Source organism: Tauraco erythrolophus, chromosome 3 (genome assembly GCF_009769465.1).
Source record: "Tauraco erythrolophus isolate bTauEry1 chromosome 3, bTauEry1.pri, whole genome shotgun sequence".
NCBI lineage: Eukaryota > Metazoa > Chordata > Aves > Musophagiformes > Musophagidae > Tauraco > Tauraco erythrolophus.
Window position 1 is genome coordinate 49,421,232 of NC_141467.1, and position 20,928 is coordinate 49,442,159.

The 20,928-nt window shown below is 41.1% G+C and overlaps 1 protein-coding gene across 14 annotated transcripts in view; it reads left to right on the forward strand.

Moving 5' to 3' along the window:
• The window catches only part of EPB41L3 (erythrocyte membrane protein band 4.1 like 3), a 65,704-nt gene extending 47,131 nt beyond the window's left edge, over window positions 1-18,573 (forward strand). For 2 of the 14 annotated variants that reach the window (XM_086609205.1, XM_009988265.2), the window contains exons 12-21: window positions 353-919; window positions 5,061-5,114; window positions 7,002-7,037; window positions 7,745-7,936; window positions 14,253-14,375; window positions 14,877-15,269; window positions 16,339-16,470; window positions 16,908-17,006; window positions 18,120-18,200; window positions 18,463-18,573. In XM_086609205.1, coding sequence (XP_086465331.1) covers window positions 353-919; window positions 5,061-5,114; window positions 7,002-7,037; window positions 7,745-7,936; window positions 14,253-14,375; window positions 14,877-15,269; window positions 16,339-16,470; window positions 16,908-17,006; window positions 18,120-18,200; window positions 18,463-18,573 — 1,788 coding nt within the window. Of the gene's footprint in view, window positions 1-352; window positions 920-5,060; window positions 5,115-7,001; window positions 7,038-7,198; window positions 7,265-7,744; window positions 7,937-11,635; window positions 11,711-12,113; window positions 12,216-12,996; window positions 13,726-14,252; window positions 14,376-14,876; window positions 15,270-16,338; window positions 16,471-16,907; window positions 17,007-18,119; window positions 18,201-18,462 lie in introns of all 14 variants that reach the window. The other 12 variants (XM_086609206.1, XM_086609208.1, XM_086609209.1 and 9 more) reach the window with 9 other exon arrangements.
• Window positions 18,574-20,928: the final 2,355 nt, after the last annotated feature.

Here is a 20,928-nt window from a genome sequence, read left to right on the forward strand (position 1 = left end):
AGCTCCTTATGATCTGAAGCCAGTCTTACAGTAAGTGGAAACTGGCAGCACCTGAAACTTCACATATGGCCGTGAAGGTTTCTGCGTAAATCCTGTGCTGCAGATGACTAGACAAATGCTGAATCAAGAAGTTGCCTTTTGTAAGCTGTAACCCTGATTCACTGATACCCGTGGTGTCCAGCATGGGAACATACACCGTTTAACTCAGTGGAAAGCTGTGGTGTTAAAGTACTGTTTATAGTTTTATATATATATATATTATTTATCATCACGGAAGAAAATTAACTAATTACAGTTTTCTTTTTGTCCTTTTGCTTTTGCGCCTTGTTTGCTGCTCTTTCTCTGTCACCAGCCATCTTTGCTTGGCACTGACTCCCGCCACCCCTCGCCATCCTCGCAGCCTGGCCCCCATGCATCTTCAGCAAAGCTTCGCAGGAGATGCAAGGAGAGCGCTCGAACAAAGCCCTTAGGTTGCGAGGCGCCCAAAGAGAGTGCTCCGAAGCACGGCGAGCCGGAGCCGGACTCTGACAGAAAGGGGCGAGTTTGCTCCGCCGAGCAAGACGCGGCTTTCGGCTATAAGCAGAAAGCCGGCAAAGGCGGAACGCTGTTTTCCTTCTCCTTGCAACTTCCAGAGTCATTTCCTTCCCTCCTGGATGACGACGGCTACCTGTCGCTCCCTAACCTCTCCGAAACCAACCTCCTGCCTGCCAGCGTGCAGCACTACCTTCCCATCCGCTCCCCCTCCCTGGTGCCTTGCTTCCTCTTCATTTTTTTCTTTCTGCTCTCTGCCTCTTTCTCAGTGCCATACGCCCTCACTCTCTCCTTTCCTCTGGCTATGTGCCTCTGCTACCTGGAGCCCAAGGCGGCCTCCTTGAGTGCCTCACTTGCCAATGACCTGAGTGACAGTTCAGAGGAAGAGGTGTGTACCTCGGCATCGAACACACTCTTTTTCGTGTTCAGTGCTTCAGTCCTAACCAGTGTTAGATTGCTGCAATAGTGGTCCTACTTTCAGAGCCTCATTTCTGTCTGTGCTGATATGTTAGAAGGGGTGTTTTTGGTTTTGGGGTTTGGGTTTTTTTTTTTCGTTTGGGGGTCGTTTTTTTCCTTCTTTTTAATTTTTTTTCTCGTGTTGGGAGTGCAGCTTGGGGCCCAGGGTTAGGCACAACACTGTGTGGAAGTGGCTTGGTTTGAACTGTGTCAGCTGATGCAAAGTGACTTGCACTAAACAAATTGCCACTGATCAGCTCTGAAGTATTGTATCTGAACCCACCGAGGCCTTTTTCTTCCCCCTATCAGTTTATACTAGGGTTAGAATAGTTATCTAAATAGTGGGGATTAAGCACAATTTCCTACATAATTATATATGCATGCATGTATGTGTATGTATATACCTTATGTTTATATAAATAGCTAGCCAATAATACTGGACACCCTCATAAACTTCAGGGTGTTGGAAATTCAGGTGGACTCAGCTTTTTGCAATACGCTATCAGCTATAGCCCAAGCCTAGTAGAGGCTTTCTGATCCGGCGAAACCTAGATGTGGGTTTTCGGCCTTAATCCCATCTCTGCTGCAGATTAAATTGTTTTGCCATGCTTAAATCCAGTGTATCAGTGAGAGGTCAGATTGGGACAGCTGTTCTGCAGCTGTTGGGTAAACACGCCACGCGAGCCGCTTTGCCATTTGCAGTGTTGTATTAGCACTGCCAAATCCAATGCCTCAAGCCACCAAGGTTATCTCAGGCAGATCAAGCAACTGGAGGAGTCCACAGTGGTCTGGGAACTGTGGCAATGATAATACATCCAGAAGGAGAAAAGGAATCTGCTTGTTTAAGTAACAGAGTAACTGGCATCTCAGTTTCTGCTGGTTCCTGGTTATTCTTTGTTGACAGAATAAAATGTTGAGTTTGTTTTTTTCTAATTTTTCCTTTTGCCCCTTCATCTTCAGATGCAAGAATACGGTTTTGCTTTGTATGTAAAAAAAGGCCAGATCAGATAATCGCAGACCAGTTGGCCTTTTGTAAAAAGCCGTCTTGGCCTCTTGTCGATGCCATTGCAGTGGTTGTCTTCAGTAAGCCAGCTTGCACATCTCAACATTTGTGTAATCTGCTGCCATTGGTTTTGTAAGACTTGGTGCAGGATTTCATTTCCTTTTTGTGGAAAGCCAAAAGTCACATCAGTTTATCTTGTGAAAACATTGTCTTTAGATGCTTTTGGCTCTGTGACGCCTAACAACTAAATAATAATGTGCAATTTCTGATAAAAGGCGTCCAAAATGTTGCTGTCTCATTTAGAGATAGCATTTAGGTCTCAATTTGCATTAGCTCTGCGCTTGGATTAATCTAATAGCAATAACAGCTTTAATACAGTGCCAGCTTCAGAGGCAATAACAAGGCAGTGTTTATGTAATACGTTGGTCTGTTCCTCTTTCAGAAATGAGCACTTCTTTTTGTTAGTAAAGTTAGGAAGTATTGAGCATGAAAACGTGTAAAATAGGCTTTTTAGTGTCGCTCTTTTATGAGGGTGATTACTCTGGCAGTGCTTCCTGGCAGACAACACAGACTTGTGCCTAATCCAGGGGTTATTTCTTGTTCAAAATATTGCATGAAAGTGAGTATGTTTTAAACTCGGGCATGTCTGCATTACATTGGCAAAACAAATCACAGCAATTACGATCGCAAGTTAGAGGAGGTGCAGCCGCAGCATCTCAGGAGATTGCTGCCTTCCCCTCCTGCTCCATCCCTCGCCCGCCCACGAGCCCCACCAGCAGCTGCACTACAGCCCGTCTCGGAGTTGAGCCCAACCTTTCTTACTCTCCATTCTGGAGGAGACCTGCCTTGCTCAGGAAGAATTAAGACCTGCCTTAATTCGCCGTTCCCTGCTCTGGGATAACTCCAGATCTTTATTTCAAGTAACTCAGTAACACTGAGTTCGACTCCATGGCTGTCAATTGGCTTATTAGCAGACATGTATGTTGCAATAAAGCAAATTTTATGCCTTATTTAGAATTTCATTGCTGTTATGGTAAAAGAAATAAAAACCTTTTTTTCCCCCAGTTCACAAAAGATTGCACACGGTGATGCAGAAGGCTACAGCCAGTATCCTGAACCAGTCTCATACCCTGTTGAGCTCTGTTCTCCCTTGAGCAGTGCATCTGGAGGCAGTCCATGCAGAGACAGAATCTCACCCCTTAGATTTCATCAGCTTCTGTCTTCGTACCTTAGCAACTAATATTTCTATTGACTTTTCTCTAATGTTCCCAGCTTCGAGTTCTTAAAGGAACCCTATGTGCCAGACTCGTGTTACAGTGCCTTGACGCAGATCTTTTAATTCCTTTTAAATGCCTAGAGTAATTAATTCCTCTTTTTTTTTTTTTTTGTAAATAGGAGTGACAACACATAGGGTTTTTTTATATTGCCCTGCCTTTACAACCGCTTGTAATGTTACAAAGATGTGAGATCCTTCACTAAAGAAAGTGAGATCCACTAATAAAGAAACAATTTTCTAACACTTTAGCGAAAACAATTCGACCAGCTAGGTAGACTTATTTTGGCATTACAGTTTCATTTAAAAATAATAGCAGTCTGTCTAGTGAGTGGTTATTGCTTGAAAAATTGCATGTAAATTGCATTCATGCTCTTTCCAAATAGTGCAAAATGCCTACTTATTCTTCTGCCTGTCATACAAGCAATACAAATTGCTCAAAGGAAGGAATGGCGGAGAGCAAAGCAGTGAAAAAATATCCAAAAAGTGGTTTGTGAAACACTGCAGTTGTCAGAAAATGACTGAAGATAGGAAATTCAAAGTTAAGACTGATACTCCATCTACCAGTTGGTTGCTTTTTTTCTCTTGTTTCATGCTGATGTGATTTGAAGATGAGATGTATTGTCCTAGCTTTAAAGTACCTGCCTGGGTTACTTTAGATTATCTAAGGACCACATAAAATCACTAATCAAAACCAGAGCTTTCACTGATGTTAAAACAACTTGGATGTGCCAATCTGGGGCAGTAAGGAACATTTCCTTTACTTGCTAGTTTTTCATAAGCTTGCAGAACATCAAAAATAGTCATTTGAACTCTCTTCTCTGCCTGTAGTAAGCTGCGCTCTACTCTCTGTTTATTAAATCTCAACACTTGCGTTCTCCACTAAAATGTTCTTCCCAGTGTTGAGCAAAGCAGGGATAGATCAGTCTGTGCAATGCTGTGCTTTGTTTCATTTTTATCACTTGTACCTAGTAAGTGTTTTTCTTTTGGGGAGGGGAAGTTACTTTTATTTATCTCCTGCTTTCATCCATGTTCTTAAATGGAATGAGAAGTATTTTTGATTCTTTTAATGACAGTTTTCTTTCTTTTTACTATTGTTAACAATATCAGCTGCTCTTTATTGGAACCAAGTGGGATCTGAGCCTTACCATTACTCTACAGACAGACAGTAGATGGGCTGGGGGTATGGTTATTGGAACTCCTTGGTAATGCAGACAGCCTCATGGTGTATAAATGTGGAGACAAGAACAACTTCTGTACAAATGAGGGGCTGAAAGTCAGGTGACTGTTAAAGTAGCCTTTTTTTTTTTATTATCTTTTCCCCCTCTAGATAAAAAGTCAAATATCACATTAATCTATATTGGCTAGAGCAAAAATTTGATGAATAATTTTCTTTTAAAAAAAACATTGTGGGAGGAAAAGTTTGTTTAGAAAAATATTAGCTTTTTTTTTTCCCCCAGATTTTTTTTAAAGCCCCCTGGCTTTCTTACGAAAACAATCTGCTATTCAAATAACACTTTTCCAGTAATGTTTTGTTTGGCTTATAAATTTGTTCCAGTAAAGCCATATACTGTGTACAGTACGCCTCGAGTCTTCCTCTGAGTCTGTTCTGTTTACTAATATAGCATTTTTATTTTGCTTCTTTGAATTGTGCGTGGTTTGAAAAGCAATGCTAATGCAGTTCACAGGGATGTTGAATTTAACAGTTCCGCGTGTGAGCCACGTGTACTGATGAGCTGGGTTTATTCTTTATTCCTGCCTTCCTCTTGGGACCCGGTTCCTTGTCTAACCAAATAGACTGACAGTGAGCAGACGGATACCGCAGCTGATGGTGAGACCACTGCCACCGAGGTTTGTACAGTCGCCAGCACCCAGCTATGGCAGGGGAGAGCGTTTTGCCTCACCTCTTCCCGACCCTGGGTGTGAGGGCTAAACCGCACGTCTCCTGGGGCAGTTGAGGGTCCCTCTCCGCGCATGTGTCCATGTGTGAGTGTGAGAGTTGTGCTTGGGGAGTTGAGTTTTCAGTGCTCCCTGTGGGTTCCTCTTGTTTCCGTGCTCGGTTTGGAACCTGCGAGGCCTCTGCGCTGAGCAGATAGCGGGGCGGTGGCAGTGTCACCCACGCCAACGCCACCCACCTGCATGGTCGTGCTGGCCAGATTGTGCCCTTGGTTTTTCTACTTGCTTCTTTGCTCATATAATCTGCAGCCTGTGTGAGAGAGAGAGGAGGGGAAAGAGGCAGTAAAAATCAGTTTTCAAATTTTCTGAATAAAAGTATTCCCAGATTATAAACATCAAAGGTTTTCCTTGAATGTAATTTCGCTTGGCATTTTCACATATTGCCACCAGTAGTCAGGTATTGTCTTTAGAGGAGGCACTGCCGTGTTTTCTCTGAACTGAGAAGCCTCATATCCACAACATGGTATAGAGACCGTGCAGGCAAATTCAACCCTATGTGACTCCAGTGAAGTGCATATAATGCTTTCATAATTAATATGGTTGCAGCTGCAAACATGAGCTGAATTTGGTCTGACATCTGGTAGAAGACAGAGTCTTACTACAAGTACTACTGTAGGTTTTCAGTAGGATCCCATTAATATTTCAGACTGTTAAAATTATCATCACAGAAAAATTCTCTGTGTGACACATCAGGATAATTCGGCCTTGGCTGTAAATAGTATAGATTTGGAGTGGATTGTAAACTAATCAACAGATTTTCCCATGGGTCATTTGACTAGTTAGGGCTACGTGAAAAATTAACAATAAAGTAGCGGCACGAGCATTAAAAGAAGCCAAACAAAGCAACAACATAAAGTCTGTTGAGATGAGTCAGGAGTACAAAATGCTTTGAAGTACCTCTTGCACTCGATAGTTTCATGCCTTGAGCCCTACAGGAAGTAAAACATGATCCTAAACCCGTGATATTTAAAATGTTCAGTTTATTACTCAAAAAAGGATAATAATCTCCTTAGCTGCTATCTTTATTTTAGGGGAGAATATTTTGTGAACCTCAGATTTCCTTATGGATACCTGATTTTCAAAGCATGTGGTGTACTTGCCATCTGAAAATTCAACCCTCAGAAATGGGGCTGCTTGGGCCGTCCTTACTGCATTGCTTTTGAAAACGTGAGCTGAAGTGGATGCAATGTGTGTGCCATTCCAGAAGACCACCATTGCAGATAGGTCCTGAAAGAATATATACAGGCTAAATACGAAAAAAAAATATGTAAATACAGAAAGGGACTGAGGTTAGGGAAATAGCATTTTAAGCAAATAAGATGTGCTTCGTTCTGGAGAAAGTGTTGTGGGTTGTTTACCTATGGTGAGTTTATGCAAAGCTTTGCCTGTGGCCTGGGACATGTTATATATTTAAACTCTGGGATTATGGACTTCCAAAGAATTTGTTGTTGCCGTTCAGTCCTAAACCAGCTGCGATCTCAGTGAGAAGGTTCAACTGCTGCTCTGTAAATAGAGATCTATGAATGTGGAGCACACCAATATTCATAAAGTGAAGATGTTTAGTACTCCTTTGTTCACAAATAACAAATTTGAAAAGAGGAGTCTTGCTCTGAGTTAGGAGAACCGTGCAAAATCAGCCAGTGTGTGTACTCCTTCCCCCTAAGCCCTTAACATAGAGAAAATGTGATTTTAACCTAGTGTGCTCCTCTCACCAATTTCTGTAAAGCTTTCGGTCATACGAGTGGGTAAGGTGTTGTTTTCCAATCTTTCTCATGCTGGCAGTCGGATCAAGAGGAGGACGGAGATCTAAAGGCACAGGTACACAAACAAAAGGCCCAGATGCTGCTCAAGTATTGGAGGTGTTCACCTCTCTTAGCATGTTACTGTCGGTTCTCTGTGAAGAAATGTGTAGAAACAGCATTTTGTATCCTTTCAATACTGTGTCCCTTACCTTTCCCTTTCTTTTTCACTTCTTTCAGAATAGTCTGATTAAGCGAATACAGGGTGAAAATGTGTATGTCAAACATAGTAATCTTATGTTAGAGGTTGGTATTGGTATATACCAGTGCATGTACGTACATGTGTGTTAGTTTTAGTGGTAAACTGTGAATCTGCACTATGATGCATGAATTGTGTATTCCCACCTGCTAATAAATCAAATAGATACTTTTTTTTTCTCAGATTATGACAACTCCTCTAACTTATACTATAAATATATATATGCGTGCACGTATGTGTGTGTGCGTCCACGCGCATATGTGTGTTTGAATCCTCTTTATCAGGTGTAAATTATAGCAATACAGTTAAGCTCTTTAAGAGTACATTTATACTCACTTGTACGAGATATGCTATGCTGTTATCTTTCAAAATGCCACATTTTCACAGAGTGTTGTGTTAGTGCTGTGCTCCCCGGCTCCCTGAGATGTTTCTTCCCCTCTTTACTAACCAAGTTCTGTGTTTTGGCTCTAAAATTTGGTTGGCTTAGGATTTATTACAAACTGCTCTATTCTTTTAAAACTGTCCAGGACCTAGACAAAACCCAGGAAGATCTGATGAAACATCAGACCAATATAAGCGAGCTGAAACGCACCTTCTTGGAAACCTCCACAGAAACGGCTGTGTCTAATGAGTGGGAGAAGAGGCTTTCCACATCTCCCGTTCGGCTTGCAGCAAGGCAGGAGGAAGCTCCTATGATTGAACCACTAGTGCCTGAAGAGGTCAGCGTGAGCTGAAAGGCTTCATTACGTATTTGTCTATTCGTTTTTACTTACAATAGCACTCCGTAGATTAGAGGCCATAGTTAGAGGCCATCCCCCGCTTGCAGGTACTCCCTTTTCTCAGGACTCAGGCTCTAGCAGCAGAGATGCAAGGAAGAGCAGATGATAGAATCATAGAATGGTTTGAGTTGGAAAGGACCTTAAAGATCATCTAGTTCCAACCTCCCTGTCATGGGGAGGGAACCCTCACCTACACCAGGTTGCTCAAAGCCTCATCCAACCTGGCCTTAAACACTATCAGGGATGGGGCAGCCACAGCTTCTCTGGGCAACCTATTCCAATGTTTCACCACCCTCAGAGTGAAGAATTTCTTCCTTATATCTAATCTAAATCTACCTTCTTTCAGTCTAAAGCCTTTGCCCCTTGTTCTATTGCTGCACACCCTTGTAAAATGCCCCTCTCCAGCTTTCTTATGTAGGCCCCCTTTAGGTACTGGAAGATACCTTTTTGAGAGAGAGAGAATGAAACTCTCTGTAAGCCACATAGCAGAATTGGATCTCTCTGAGGGTGCGAAATACAGGCTTTGTTACAGGTTCGGTGAGCTTGAGGAAGTCCAGTCATGCATGAAAGAAACCATGAAGGTGATGGAGAGAAAATTTAAATAATGGTGACTGGTTGGGAGCAGCGGTGTAGCAGGATGGATGGGGGTGTGGTACCAAGCTTGACAAGAAAATACAGAGCAAAGTGCAGAACTCTCTCAGTCTTTGAAGATGAGGAAAAAATAATGATGATAATTAGACCTGCTTAGCCAATTCCATAAGGGAACGATAGTTGCTACAGTCTGCTGAATACCATGTTGTTAAAGACTCAATGCACATTGCTAAACGTGCATTTTCATGCAGAGTGCATACATGAAAAAATCTTGCTCACTGTGCAGTCTTTAAGTATTTGCAAGAAACTTGCCAATTAAAAAGCTGCCTTTTGGCACCCAGTTTGTGGGTAGATAATGAGATGTAGAGGTAACAATGTGACATTCTTGTTGCGGTAAACTGCATAGATCTGCCGTAAACTGCATAGATCTTAAAAAAAAAGAGAGTCTTGGTTTAAATCCAGTGGAGCAAAAGGAAATATGCTTGTGTGGTCTGCATGGATATTAATCTTTTTATTCTGTTGTGGATGGATATCTACTTTCTGTCTCACAGGAATAATCTGTATGGTTACCACTTGTTTTTAGAGTTACAGACCAATAAATGGTCATAAAATTTGCTCCTCTCCCCCAGAACTGATGTGATGTTGTAAGGAACTCAGCAAAAGTTGGCAGGAAAGTCTAATTCAGAAGAGTCTTCTGCTTTCCCACCTTAAAGGTTAGCATTGCAGACCTGCAGCTCTCTGAGGAAGGGAATCCCTGGAGGCACCCAGATAGCACGTGTCAGCTTCTCCTCTGAGGGAAAGGAATGTTGCCATGAAAAAGGCCCCAGCTCCTCTTCTCCCACATTGTACCCATCTAACCAGTGACTGATACTGGCCTCAAACATGCATTAAAGTGGCCATCAAGTTGGATTAAAATTCCTAAAAAGCAGACTCAGTGCCCAGAGCTTACTTTTTGGAGAGAGCGCTGAGGAGTCTTAATGTTGCTCTGAATGCCTTGTTCAGGAATCATAATAGATGCTCCAACCATGTTTAGTTGTAGTTGAAAATATGGGGTTTCTTCCTTAAAAGTAGAATTGTAAATGTAATAAGCTAAATGCATTTAACGTAATGTAAGGAACTATTGAAAAGGGAGAGGCTGTGGCTACCTGAGTTTGAATCAGAGGAATGCAGGTAAAGCAAACTTGGAACCCCCTCACTTCATGTCTTTTTTACTTTAGAAATTTGATAACAATTTTTAATTAAAACACACAAGCAGTAGCAAAGCATTACAGGCTTCATCCTGAGAAAACACATCCGGATTTAACCATTACTTTGGAAAGGAAAAGTGCAAGAGATATTACCTAGTACCTCTTCTCGTATGGGAAGAGAAGGATTTGCTCAAAAGCAATGCCCAGTTACTGTGTCTTATATGCATCTAAGTAAACTACAGCTGTCCCACAGAATCTCATCCAAATGAAGGCATTTCTGTGGAAAAAAGTGAGTGGATTTGAGCTATGAGAGCCTAACTCTGAGGTGACTTCTGGCACTAAAGGACCCCTGCTATAGATAACCTCTGACCATCCTTTTTAGTCCTGCTAAGTAGGATGGTTTCAGTTCCCATGTCCTGGTGAGAGAGGAAATTGCTAGGGAAAAAATGAAGTCATGTGTGGGTCAAAATCAGCACCTTGATGTCTACTAAGAAATGCGGAGGCAGTCAGGATAGAGACCATGTAGAAATGCGTTGTAGTCGCTTCTTCTAGTCCAAGTTACATGCTTAACTTAGCATATCCACTTTAAAAACGTATTCACTGCTGTTACCTGTAGCTCTTTAATATAATGAGAACAGAAGGAAAAATACACATTTTCAAAACGCATGCTTTAAGCATTTGACACCTGTGTGTTTTCAGTCAGTTTGACTTTAAGTCTGTCTAGTCACCAGTTAGTTTCTCAGAATAATAGGGGAAATACTTTGTTTTTCCTTAGTTATGAAAAATACAGTTTTAAATATCTGCGATAATGGTGGCCAAATATCTGCAGAACATGAAAGCCATCATATTAACAAACTCCTTGACAATGCTTAGTCTGACCTAGATTGAATTAAACCAGCACTTTAGAAATAAAGAAGTTATGCATCTCATTGCAGTCAGGTAGATGAGTGGTTTCTCCCTCTCTCTCTCTAGTTTCTAGTTTTGTATCTTTCTTTAAACGCATCCTTTCTTCTTGAGTACATCGAGTATACGTATTTAAAACAGTACCCGTTTATCATGCCAGTCATAGGACTTCCATTGGCATATCTAATGAGTACATTAGCTGTTGAAGTGGCTAGAAAGGGTTTGGCAAGAACCCTGCTTTGCTCTGCAGGGGCTCGCTTGCTCTGGCCAGATGAAAAAGGTGGCCAGCCCAGAAGCAGGGCTCAAAAGGCTTAGGAAATTGAGTCTTACCATCATGTAAAACTTTCCCAGTTGGTGAAGTGACAGAGATGCTCTTACCAGTCTCACAGCATTGGCAAGGCACAGAGGGGTTAGAAGTGAGGAGGATTTTGGTGTGACACTGTAGTGGTAACACAGCAATGGTTAGCGTCCTGCATTGGAAAAAGACTCTGTGACCTCTTGTACCTGCGAGGAGAAAAGGAGAGCTGAAATCTCTGCAGGGCACACCTTCTGCCTGCTTCAACAGGGAAGGCTGCAAACTCAGGAAAGAGCTAAAGCCAGGGTGAAGGTGGAGGGACTTGTTCTGGGATATTGATGGAAGCCATGGAAGTTGGCACCAGACGCAGTTAAGTGAATAATACAAGGTGAAATGAACACAGTGCGTCCACACCCAGGTGTTATTCAATATACTGTTTTTCCTGCTATGCAAACAATATGCTCATGTCTGCATTCATCTCAGAGAGACACTGATTTCACTCACTGGAAACCTCTTTGCTGCAAAATTATTCTGTTTAATACTGTTTCCTAATTTACCATGCAATTAATAATTTTTAGAGTAGAGAAATATGATGAGCCATTGTAAAGTATAGTGGACTTTATACCCACCATTTACTAAAACCATTTATTCCCCTGACATTAGACCAAAGAAGAAAGAGAAAAATCAGAAAAACTCATATTTTTGCAGAAGGGAGGTACTACATTCCTTGAATTGCAGGTAAAAACAAATAATACTTTCTTGAAATGCAGTCAGATAGGCTGACAATGATTTTTATTTTTTTTTAATCTTTTTTCCTTTCCAAGCCACTTTTTTTTTAAATTTCGTAAGTTCCAGAGATAAATGTAATCTGGGGGCCAAATTCTGAGGAACAAGTCCCCTCCAGAGTTTATGGCCTCCTAATAGAGACTGATTTCTCTACTAGTTAGAAATCTACTTGCACGGTGCTGTTTGTGGATGTTGTTTGCAGTTTTGCATGCATTTCCAGCATAAGCCTCACTGGGAACGTTACGGTGAATGGGGGCACTTCTGTCATTAGAATGCATTTCCTTTATACTGTCAAGTGAATTCAGATTATGCTGAGTGATGGTGAACTTTGTATTCTTATTGGTTTTTCTATTAGCCAAGTGTGATAGAGAAGAAGCTGCAGGAAGGAGAATCTGCTGGCACTTTGGTTACTTCTCATCAAATCATTATCCAGAAAAGTATCCCATCATCCCTAGAGGTTATTTTCAATTCATTCAATTTTAAACTACCACATTTACTTAGTTAAATACAGAAGTTACAGTCTTAAGGTCAAATAACTGGATGCTGATTGCATAGCCAAAGCAAATCACATAGCATATTTGCATAAGGAGGAAAAAAGATGCTTCATTAAGTTCGGTTCAGTATCTTTAGCAGTATGGCGCTTACTGTGTTGTACTACTCAATTTAAGCAATGGCATTTACTGTGTTGTACTACTTAATTTAAACAATGCTGAAGGAGGTTGATGTTATTCTGATGAAAACAAGGAAATTCAGTGCAGGCTACAGCAATATATAAATGCATACTATTCTAAAACCTCATCAGCAGCGTGCTTATGACAACTGGGGAACAGCTGAATGGGCTTATTTACCCTGTTTTTGTAATTTGTTTTTGACTGTAGCATTATGAACTGTTGTGATACATGATTTTTAACCTCAAGATTATTCCAATTATCATTTTAAATGATGCACTAAAACTCTACTCTGCTTCAAATTACTACAGAAGTAATGTGGCAAAAATAATAGTTGTCTCCACATTATATGGGCCTCTAAGGGGAGGGAATCTACAAAGGAATCATACTTTGCCTGAGGTGATGCTGCTTATTTGTTTGATAACTGCACTAAGATGTACAATGGTAAAAGTTATTATATGCTTTCAGAAGAGGCAGCATTGTTTTCTTAAAAGTCTTCATACTGTAGTGCTCCTGAAGTACAGATAAACCTTCAGATATTCTAATTTAGCTTTTATATCTCAAATATAGGGCACTGAGGATTGGGTTATTATAGACAAAATACCCTCTGAGGTAGTTGATGGTGAATCGAAAAAAAATCTGGCATACAAAATAGTGACTGTGAGCAGTAAAACTACGTTTCCACCTGAGATATTAAAATCCAGTACCATTCTAATGCAGAGCTTTGAGGACTTGGAAAGTGAAATACAATCCAAAGAGGAGAATAAGCAGAAAATGTTCGCCCTAGGAAAGTCTTATGATACTGTATCCGGGAAAATTGTAACCATGACAAGTAAAGCTAAAGAGGGTGAGAAAACAGTGCAGCCTTCAGTAGAAACTTTGCAAAAAATGGAAAGGGAAGTGCAAGAATCTGTGAAAATCATTCCAGTAGTGGCTGAGTATGAAATCCTCGAGCCTGTCGCTGCTGACAAAGCCAGGCGGGGATCCGACGTGCAGAGCACGAAAAGAAAGCTGTCCGACTCTCTGACACCCATAAAGGAAGCAGAATCTCAGTTGCAAAGTCCTGAAGAGGAGAGTTTGAAAAAGACGCTAAAGACGGACCAGGATTTGCAGTTACATGGCGCACTGGGAAGCTCGCAGCTTGGCAAAGCAGAAAAAGACCTTGGCAGTGAAGCTGTAAAAGCAGGGGCATTTGCCCGGAGAGATAAGAGCCTGTCTGAGTGGAGATATTCCAGAGAACAGCCATTTACCATTGCTACTGCTCACTATGTTACCGAGTCGTCTGCATCAAAAGTAGTGGTAACAAGTGGCTTTGACTTCGTGCCACGGTTTAAAGATTAAAGCATGACTTCTTTTAGGCAATCCCCTCACACCGCCCTACCTTTCGGTTCTCTTGCTGCCTGGCTTTATGTTGACAGCAGCCGACCCAGCTTGTTTTTTTTCCCCTCATACTTTGAATCCGTCCCACGGTCTGAAGCAGACATTATATAAGGCTTTCAACCTTTCTGGTTTATTTAAAGATCCATGTTACTGAAACGTAGTGTTGCTGCTGTGGCTTGTTAATATAAAGGGAAAAAAAAAAGGTTTGCTTGAACCAGCAAAACGCCAACGCTAACAACTGTGCTTTGTAACTATTGCTTACTACAGCCATTATGAATTTGCTCTGATTTATTTTCCCATTCTTTTCCTGTTTCCAATCTCTCCGTGCCCTCGCAACCTTCTCTTCCTTTCCTCTGTCTCTGCCTCCAGTTTTGATAATTAATATGTCTGTGCATGTGGATCTGCCTTTCTTCTGTGTATGACTCTACATTTCTTTGTCTGTTTAGACTAAACAGTCCACCAGTGAAAAAACCTTGGATGGTTCAGATATCTTCAGTTTAATAGAGTCCGCCAGAAAACCGACTGAGTTCATAGGAGGGGTTACTTCTACTTCACATAGCTGGGCTCAGGTGGCTGTTTGATTCCCTCCGTCAGCGTTGCAGTTGCACACCGATTACTTTTGCTCTTCTTTTGTTTCCATTTTTTATGCATAACTAGGAACCTATATAACTAATGCATGTATCCGTGTGCCTTTTCCTTTGTTACAATACACCATGATAGAATCTGCACCGAAAAGAAAAACAAAAAACCCCAGATTTTCTCTCATTTCACTTTATTTTGGTCATTTTGCAGGGTGCTGTATTTTGCCTTTATAAAACTCACGCAAAAATACCAATGAGAAAAACACTGGCATTTCTCTTCACTTCTAAAAATTGTGATTCTTGCTTTGTTTTTCATTTCTTCTATTCTGATAATGTCCTGAGAGCGAAAATCCATGCAACGTGAGAGAAATAAACTGGCAAAATGTAATGCCCATTTTTTTATTTGTGTTGACAGTACATTAGGCTGAGGAGCCGTTGCAAGTAGTGTTATCTGCTTCTGACGCTGAGGATTTTTCTCCTTCTCTGCAGAGAATAGACACGACAACATCTCAGGAAATAACTTCCAGTGAAATGAAGCAAGCAGTTCAGCCGCATCAGGATACAGTGAAGAAGGTTGTACAGGAGACTGTGGTTATTGAGGAGAGACACGGGATGAATGTGCATGCAAGCAGGGATCCTGCTAAAGCAGCCGGACTTGTGCTGGATGCCCAGGCTGAGGCAGCGTCGGTGGTGGCTGCTGGCCTGAAAGGGAAGGAGGGCTCTGCTGGGATTGCGGGGGCGAAGGAGGAGATAAGGGAGGCGGCTGGGAAAGCCCTAACGGGACAGGAAGGAGTCACTGCTGCTGCTTCATGTGAGCCAGCGGAGGAGCACAGTACAACAGTCCACCTTTCAGAGTCTCTGGAAAGAAAATCTCATTTTGAGGTAACTTGTTTTTCAAGTCGGTCGTGTTTGTGCTGAATTGTGAATGCAGGCAATAGCAGATTGAGTTAATTCCTGTCACAGAAAGTAAAGTGTACCAAGCTTGTGTGATGGCATCTTTGCAGCAGGCAGTTTGTTTCTCCTCTTATTTCCTCCTTGCGTGGCAACTGCAAGGCTTGTTGCTGGTTTGCATCATCGGCAAAATGCTGTGCCTATTTTACCTAAAAGCGTTTTTCATGCTACAGAGGAATGCATATTTCAGTGGCATTTTATGAAACGGATAACAAGGATTCAGCTGGCATTCTCTTTGGGAGAGTCTATCAAGATTGGCCAAGTTTGTGTGTCCTCAAAGACAGAAAATACATTGTTTTTTCCATGCTTAGTACAGTTGTAAATAAGTGTACTGTGTCTTAAACAACACAGGTTCCTTATTTTAGCCCCATTAGCAGAATTGCAAGAGCTGTTTTGCAGAGGGTTTAAAAAAAAATTGATCTTTTTTCTGAGAGCTGAATGGAAGAGTAACCCTGAACATGATTAATTCTCTTGTTATTTTAAGAAAATGTGGAATCACAGAATCACAGAATAGTTGTTAAGGTTAGAAGAGACCTCTGGAGGTCATCTGCTCCAACCGCCCCTGCTCAAGCAGAGTTACTAAGTCACCCCAAGTCAGTTGCCCAGAACTGTGTCCAGACAGCATTTGAGTATCTCCAAGGTTGGAGACTCCAAAATCTCTCTGGGCAACCTGTGCCAGTGCTCGGTCATCCTCACAGTAATAAAAGCATTTCCTGACGTTAAGATGGAACCTCCTGTGTCTTTCAGGCTGTGCCCATCACCTCTTGTAGTGTTTACATCTTTTCTGAAGTTTTTTTTTCATGAAATCCAGGATAGTGCTAAATGTTGCCAGCATTATGTACCACATGTATGTGCCACTATAATGAAGAGGATTTTATCCCTTTTTTTTAAATGCAGAGCACTTTTTAGTGTTCTCCAGCTGTTTCCCCAGAAAAAAAAATATTCTGAGAAATCCATGAGCTTTGCTAAATGTTCCAATTCCTTTTTTTTGTTCACACAGTCACCAGTTGTGAAGACTGAGACTATCAGTTTCAGTAGTGTTTCTGCTGGTGGAGAAAACCTTGAAATTTCAACAAAGGAAGTGCCGGTAGTACATACAGAAACAAAAACCATTACGTATGAGTCTTCTCAGGTAAGAAATTCTTCAACAACCAGGGTCTAATTTAGTGTGGCCTTAAGGAACCCATGTTTCTTCACCCATCTTTAAATGTATGCCTTGGTGTAAACTGTTCTAAGCTGTTCAAGTATGAAGTATTAGCATGAGGGCCATGTACAGGAGTATAGCTTGGCTGAGGGTGACTCTTATGTCCTGGTGTAGGGCCTTTTGAGAACATTGATGAAGCTACAGGTTTCAAAGCCCCAGCTTCTCATCTGTCCTTCCAGAAGTGGAGTCTTCAGATGCAGAGAGAAATACTGACACATGATCACTCTAATAGCAGTTACTTCCCTACCATTAGATACTCACTTTATGAAGAAGTGTAGAAATAGAGAAGTTCAGCCAGCCCAGTTCTGCCTCCCTGTGCTCAGTAGTGTGTTTTTGATGACTGGTTTTCTCTTTCGGTTTCCTAGGTGGATTGCAGTGCTGACTCAGAACCGGGTGTATTGATGAGTGCACAAACTATCACGTCTGAAACCACCAGCACTACAACCACTACACATATCACCAAAGTGAGTCCTCAGAAACAGGGACCTTTTTTTTCACAATGATATATGTTTTCTTAACTTCAATTCTATTACTTATTTTAAAAAGTGGACACATGCTTATATTCTCTGGACAAAATCCTGTCTATTTGGGTACCTGTCTTCATTCACCTGTCTCTGGCTATACTGGCTTCATTAACGCATCATTCAAGGGCTTGACAAGAGTTCTGAGAGTCACAAACCCTCAAGGTATGTCTGTGCAAGCACGAAACGTTGCTGTGCAGAGACTCTTGACAACTAGCTGCAAATACTGTCTAGAACTGGATGCGGTGTAGTCACGTCGCCATCATATGGTAGCCAGGAAGGAATAATTTGCCTGAGCATGAAGCTCCATTGACATGACTATACTGCCTTTGAGTCCTGAGCTATTATCCATGCACGGTGTTGAAAGCACATAGTAAATCTGTATCATGCACGTAGTCATAGTAGGACAAGCAGTCAGCTCAGATGCCATGGACGCATTGCTGAGTGGTACCCTAAGAAACTCATAGCCAGACAGAAAGCTTATGGTTGCACAGACAAATGATGTTGGGTCTTCCAGGTTCCAAGATAGCATCTAAATAACAGTTCTTCTCTAAGCAGGAACCCTCTTAGTGCCGTAACAGCTCTTCTAGCAATATTCACTGAGAACATGATTTCATCTTTCTGCAGTGAAATTCAGCCTTCAGTAGATGAGCTATACAAAGGCCATACCATCCTGTGTGTCCTTCTGAAGCCTGCAGCTAGACTTAACTAGGTCTTAATATGAGCTGTCTGTATGTCTGTTCCTTCCTTCATGGAATGAATTTACCGTAAATACCTGCCATTTCTCACATAGAAGCATCTCTCCTGACACATGTACAGATTGATTAGAATAATAAAATTATCTGTGTTGGAAGGACCTCTGGAGGTCATCGAGTCTGTTCACAGCAGGCCAATTTTAGGGCTGCTCTGGTTGCAGTTCAGGGTTGTCCCCTCTGCACGTGCTGTTTGAGATAATTCAGTCTGTTCACGTCTGGGTTCCTGCACTGATTGTTCTCTGGATGAGTAGAAGCACTCTTTAAAGTTAGTTACTGACTTGCATTTGTCCCTCTCATCTAGACTGTGAAAGGAGGCATCTCAGAGACAAGAATTGAAAAACGAATAGTCATCACAGGAGATGCAGATATTGATCATGATCAGGTAAAATCTATAAACTGCTACGGGCTACCCTGAAGACTGCCAAAGGAACATTCTAAACATTGCTTTAAAAGATACTGTCTGTACTGGCATGCCTTAAATTAAACTGGATTAGCAGTTAAATCAGTGATGGTATATTTCGTATTTTAATCATTTTCCTCATTTGTAAATTGTGTAATATCTCATGAATCTCTCCACCTTGCTACTGATCATGCATGTTCCACCTCCTTTTTGTTTTTGCCCTTCTGTGGTTTCCTTGGGATAGGCGCTGGCTCAGGCAATTAAAGAAGCCAAAGAGCAGCACCCTGACATGTCAGTGACCAAAGTAGTGGTACATAAAGAGACAGAAATCACACCAGAAGATGGAGAGGATTGACCACAGGTAAGAGGACTAGATGATTTTCCTAGGCATTTACTGGGCTGGCATGTTGCAAAGGTTGTTCTCCTACCATAATTCACCTCTAACTCTTTGCTTTCTCTCGCTGGCATTTGCAAGTTGCCTTTGTGCGTTTGTTATCAGTTCTGTTATTTGAATGTAAACCACATTTGGCTCTAAACGTCTGTCTTCATTTAACGATGCCAGCTGGAGAAAGAGAAACTACTCATTAGCTTTTGTTGGCTCTCTGGAAAGTCCTCATTGTCCATGCTTTGGTATAGTCTTAATTTTCTAATTCTGAAGTCAAAAAAATCTGTTGTCTGCTTTTATGTCATTTAAGAACAAAAATAATTTGTTCTTAAAGGTATGCATTTTGTTTAAAAATGCCAAGGGAGAAACCTACAGCTGCTTTTTAAGTGTCCCATGCAGATACAAGTGAGGCTTTAGTTCCTAACTTGCAAAGATATGGTCCAACTTGCTTTTGATTTTTCCTTTAAACCCAGTGAATTAGTCTGTCGGTATTTGGATGTCTTGGCTTTCTTGTATTTGAAAGAACATTCTGTGTTTTAAAGCAGCATTGTTTATCAGGATGAGATGATAATGCAGCTTTTCTTGTGTCAAGCTTTTTTTTTTTTTTGGTAAAGGCATGCTCTCCAATTGTGGCTGGCTAAACAGACGTCATAATATTACTATACTTATTCTGTGTGCAAGAACATGTCGTGCGTACTAACCTGCTATGCAAAAGCCGTTAATGCCAGCACCGTCGCTTTGCTGAATGCAGAAGGGAAAAAAAAGCTGCCTGTCCGATTTGTTTAAATCGATAGCAGCGTTTTATTCTCAAAACAATATATATTCCCTGACATTTGGTGTAAGTAACAGAGTAAGATGCACAGCACCTTTTGAAGCTGTTCTGCTCTCCTGCTTTCGGATGTTGAGGCCCTAAAGAAAACTGAATTTCAGTATCTGTTATTTATTTGGAAGATGGAACCAGTCACTGAGGAGTGAGTAGCTGTGATTCTCATGGTACTCTGCTAAGTGTTTCAGAGACAACGTAACGTGGCTTCCTTAAAAGCCTATTGATGTCACTGATTCTTTCCATTGGCATCAGTGGACTTTGGATTTGGGCCAAGTCGCTTGTGCTGGGATGATGCCGTTTTCAAACAGCTTTTGTTCCCCGAACAAATTGGCAAAATCTCTTTGCGAGAGTAGTTGCTTCAGATAATTAACTCGGTTTTCTTTCCCGCAGGAATAACCTAGATTGCACATGAATCCAGACATGCACACCAGTAGGAATACGAGAGCCTATGCGGAGTCTCCGTTCCAACCTGACTGACTTGTATCTGTCTCTGGAAAATTTCAGTACAGAAGAATTGATCTTGACCGTTAATAAAGAAACTGGCAGAGATACCTTCCCATAGAAAGCAATCCGAATCAGCAGCAGTTAAACAATATTGCATGAAGCAACGATAAAATTACAGAAAAGCAGCATTTTTAATTTTCTTAAAATGTTTAAGTTTTCAGCTATACCTGCACGTTCATAAACAATATAAACAGTGATCTCATGTAACACATAAACAGTTCATGCCTTTCACAGTTTATGAAAGTCTAAACAAATTAAAATTTGTTAGGTGGCAAGCCTTTTGTTTACGGATACTGTAAATGAAGATTACCCCCCAAATGCTAGAAGCTGTAGAGCTACTGTGTATAATGTTTTACCACACATTAGATGTGCCAATAACACAGTTTATTCAGTAAACAACTTGAATCTTATATTTGTTTCATCTGGTTTTATTACTGCCCGACAAATGATGACGAATCTTTACTCTTGTCAAAATATTTAAATGCTTACAAAGTGTGCTTTGTATACCTGACTGAATACCTTATGAGGTAGTAATGATTTTAGTATATTAACTTTAATGATTTTTGTCAGCCTTGTTCAGAGTCAGCTTCCAGTCACCCTTCACAGATCCTAACCTTGTAAATTATATGTGGTTATTTTGGAGAAAAAAAAAATCTGTATTTTACTTAGTTTGCAGCATTAGAAAATTATTAATCTGAAATAACCGTGATGGTTTTCTATTGATTTCCCTTTTGTTCTCAGAGGAAAAAAAGAGAAAAAAAAAAATCTGTTTGAGAATCTGGTCAGCATTTACTATCTAGTTCAGAGTCAAGCCTTAACCTGTACAGAACGTCCACTGAAAACTCGTTAGTGTCCAGCTATAATAATACCCACTGAAGGGATAGCGTCCATTACACTGTCAGCTGCATCACAACACATGGTGAATGTATGTTTCTGCATAGTGAAATAAAAGTGGTAAATGCATCCAAAATCGTATTGTTCTGTGTCTAAAAGCA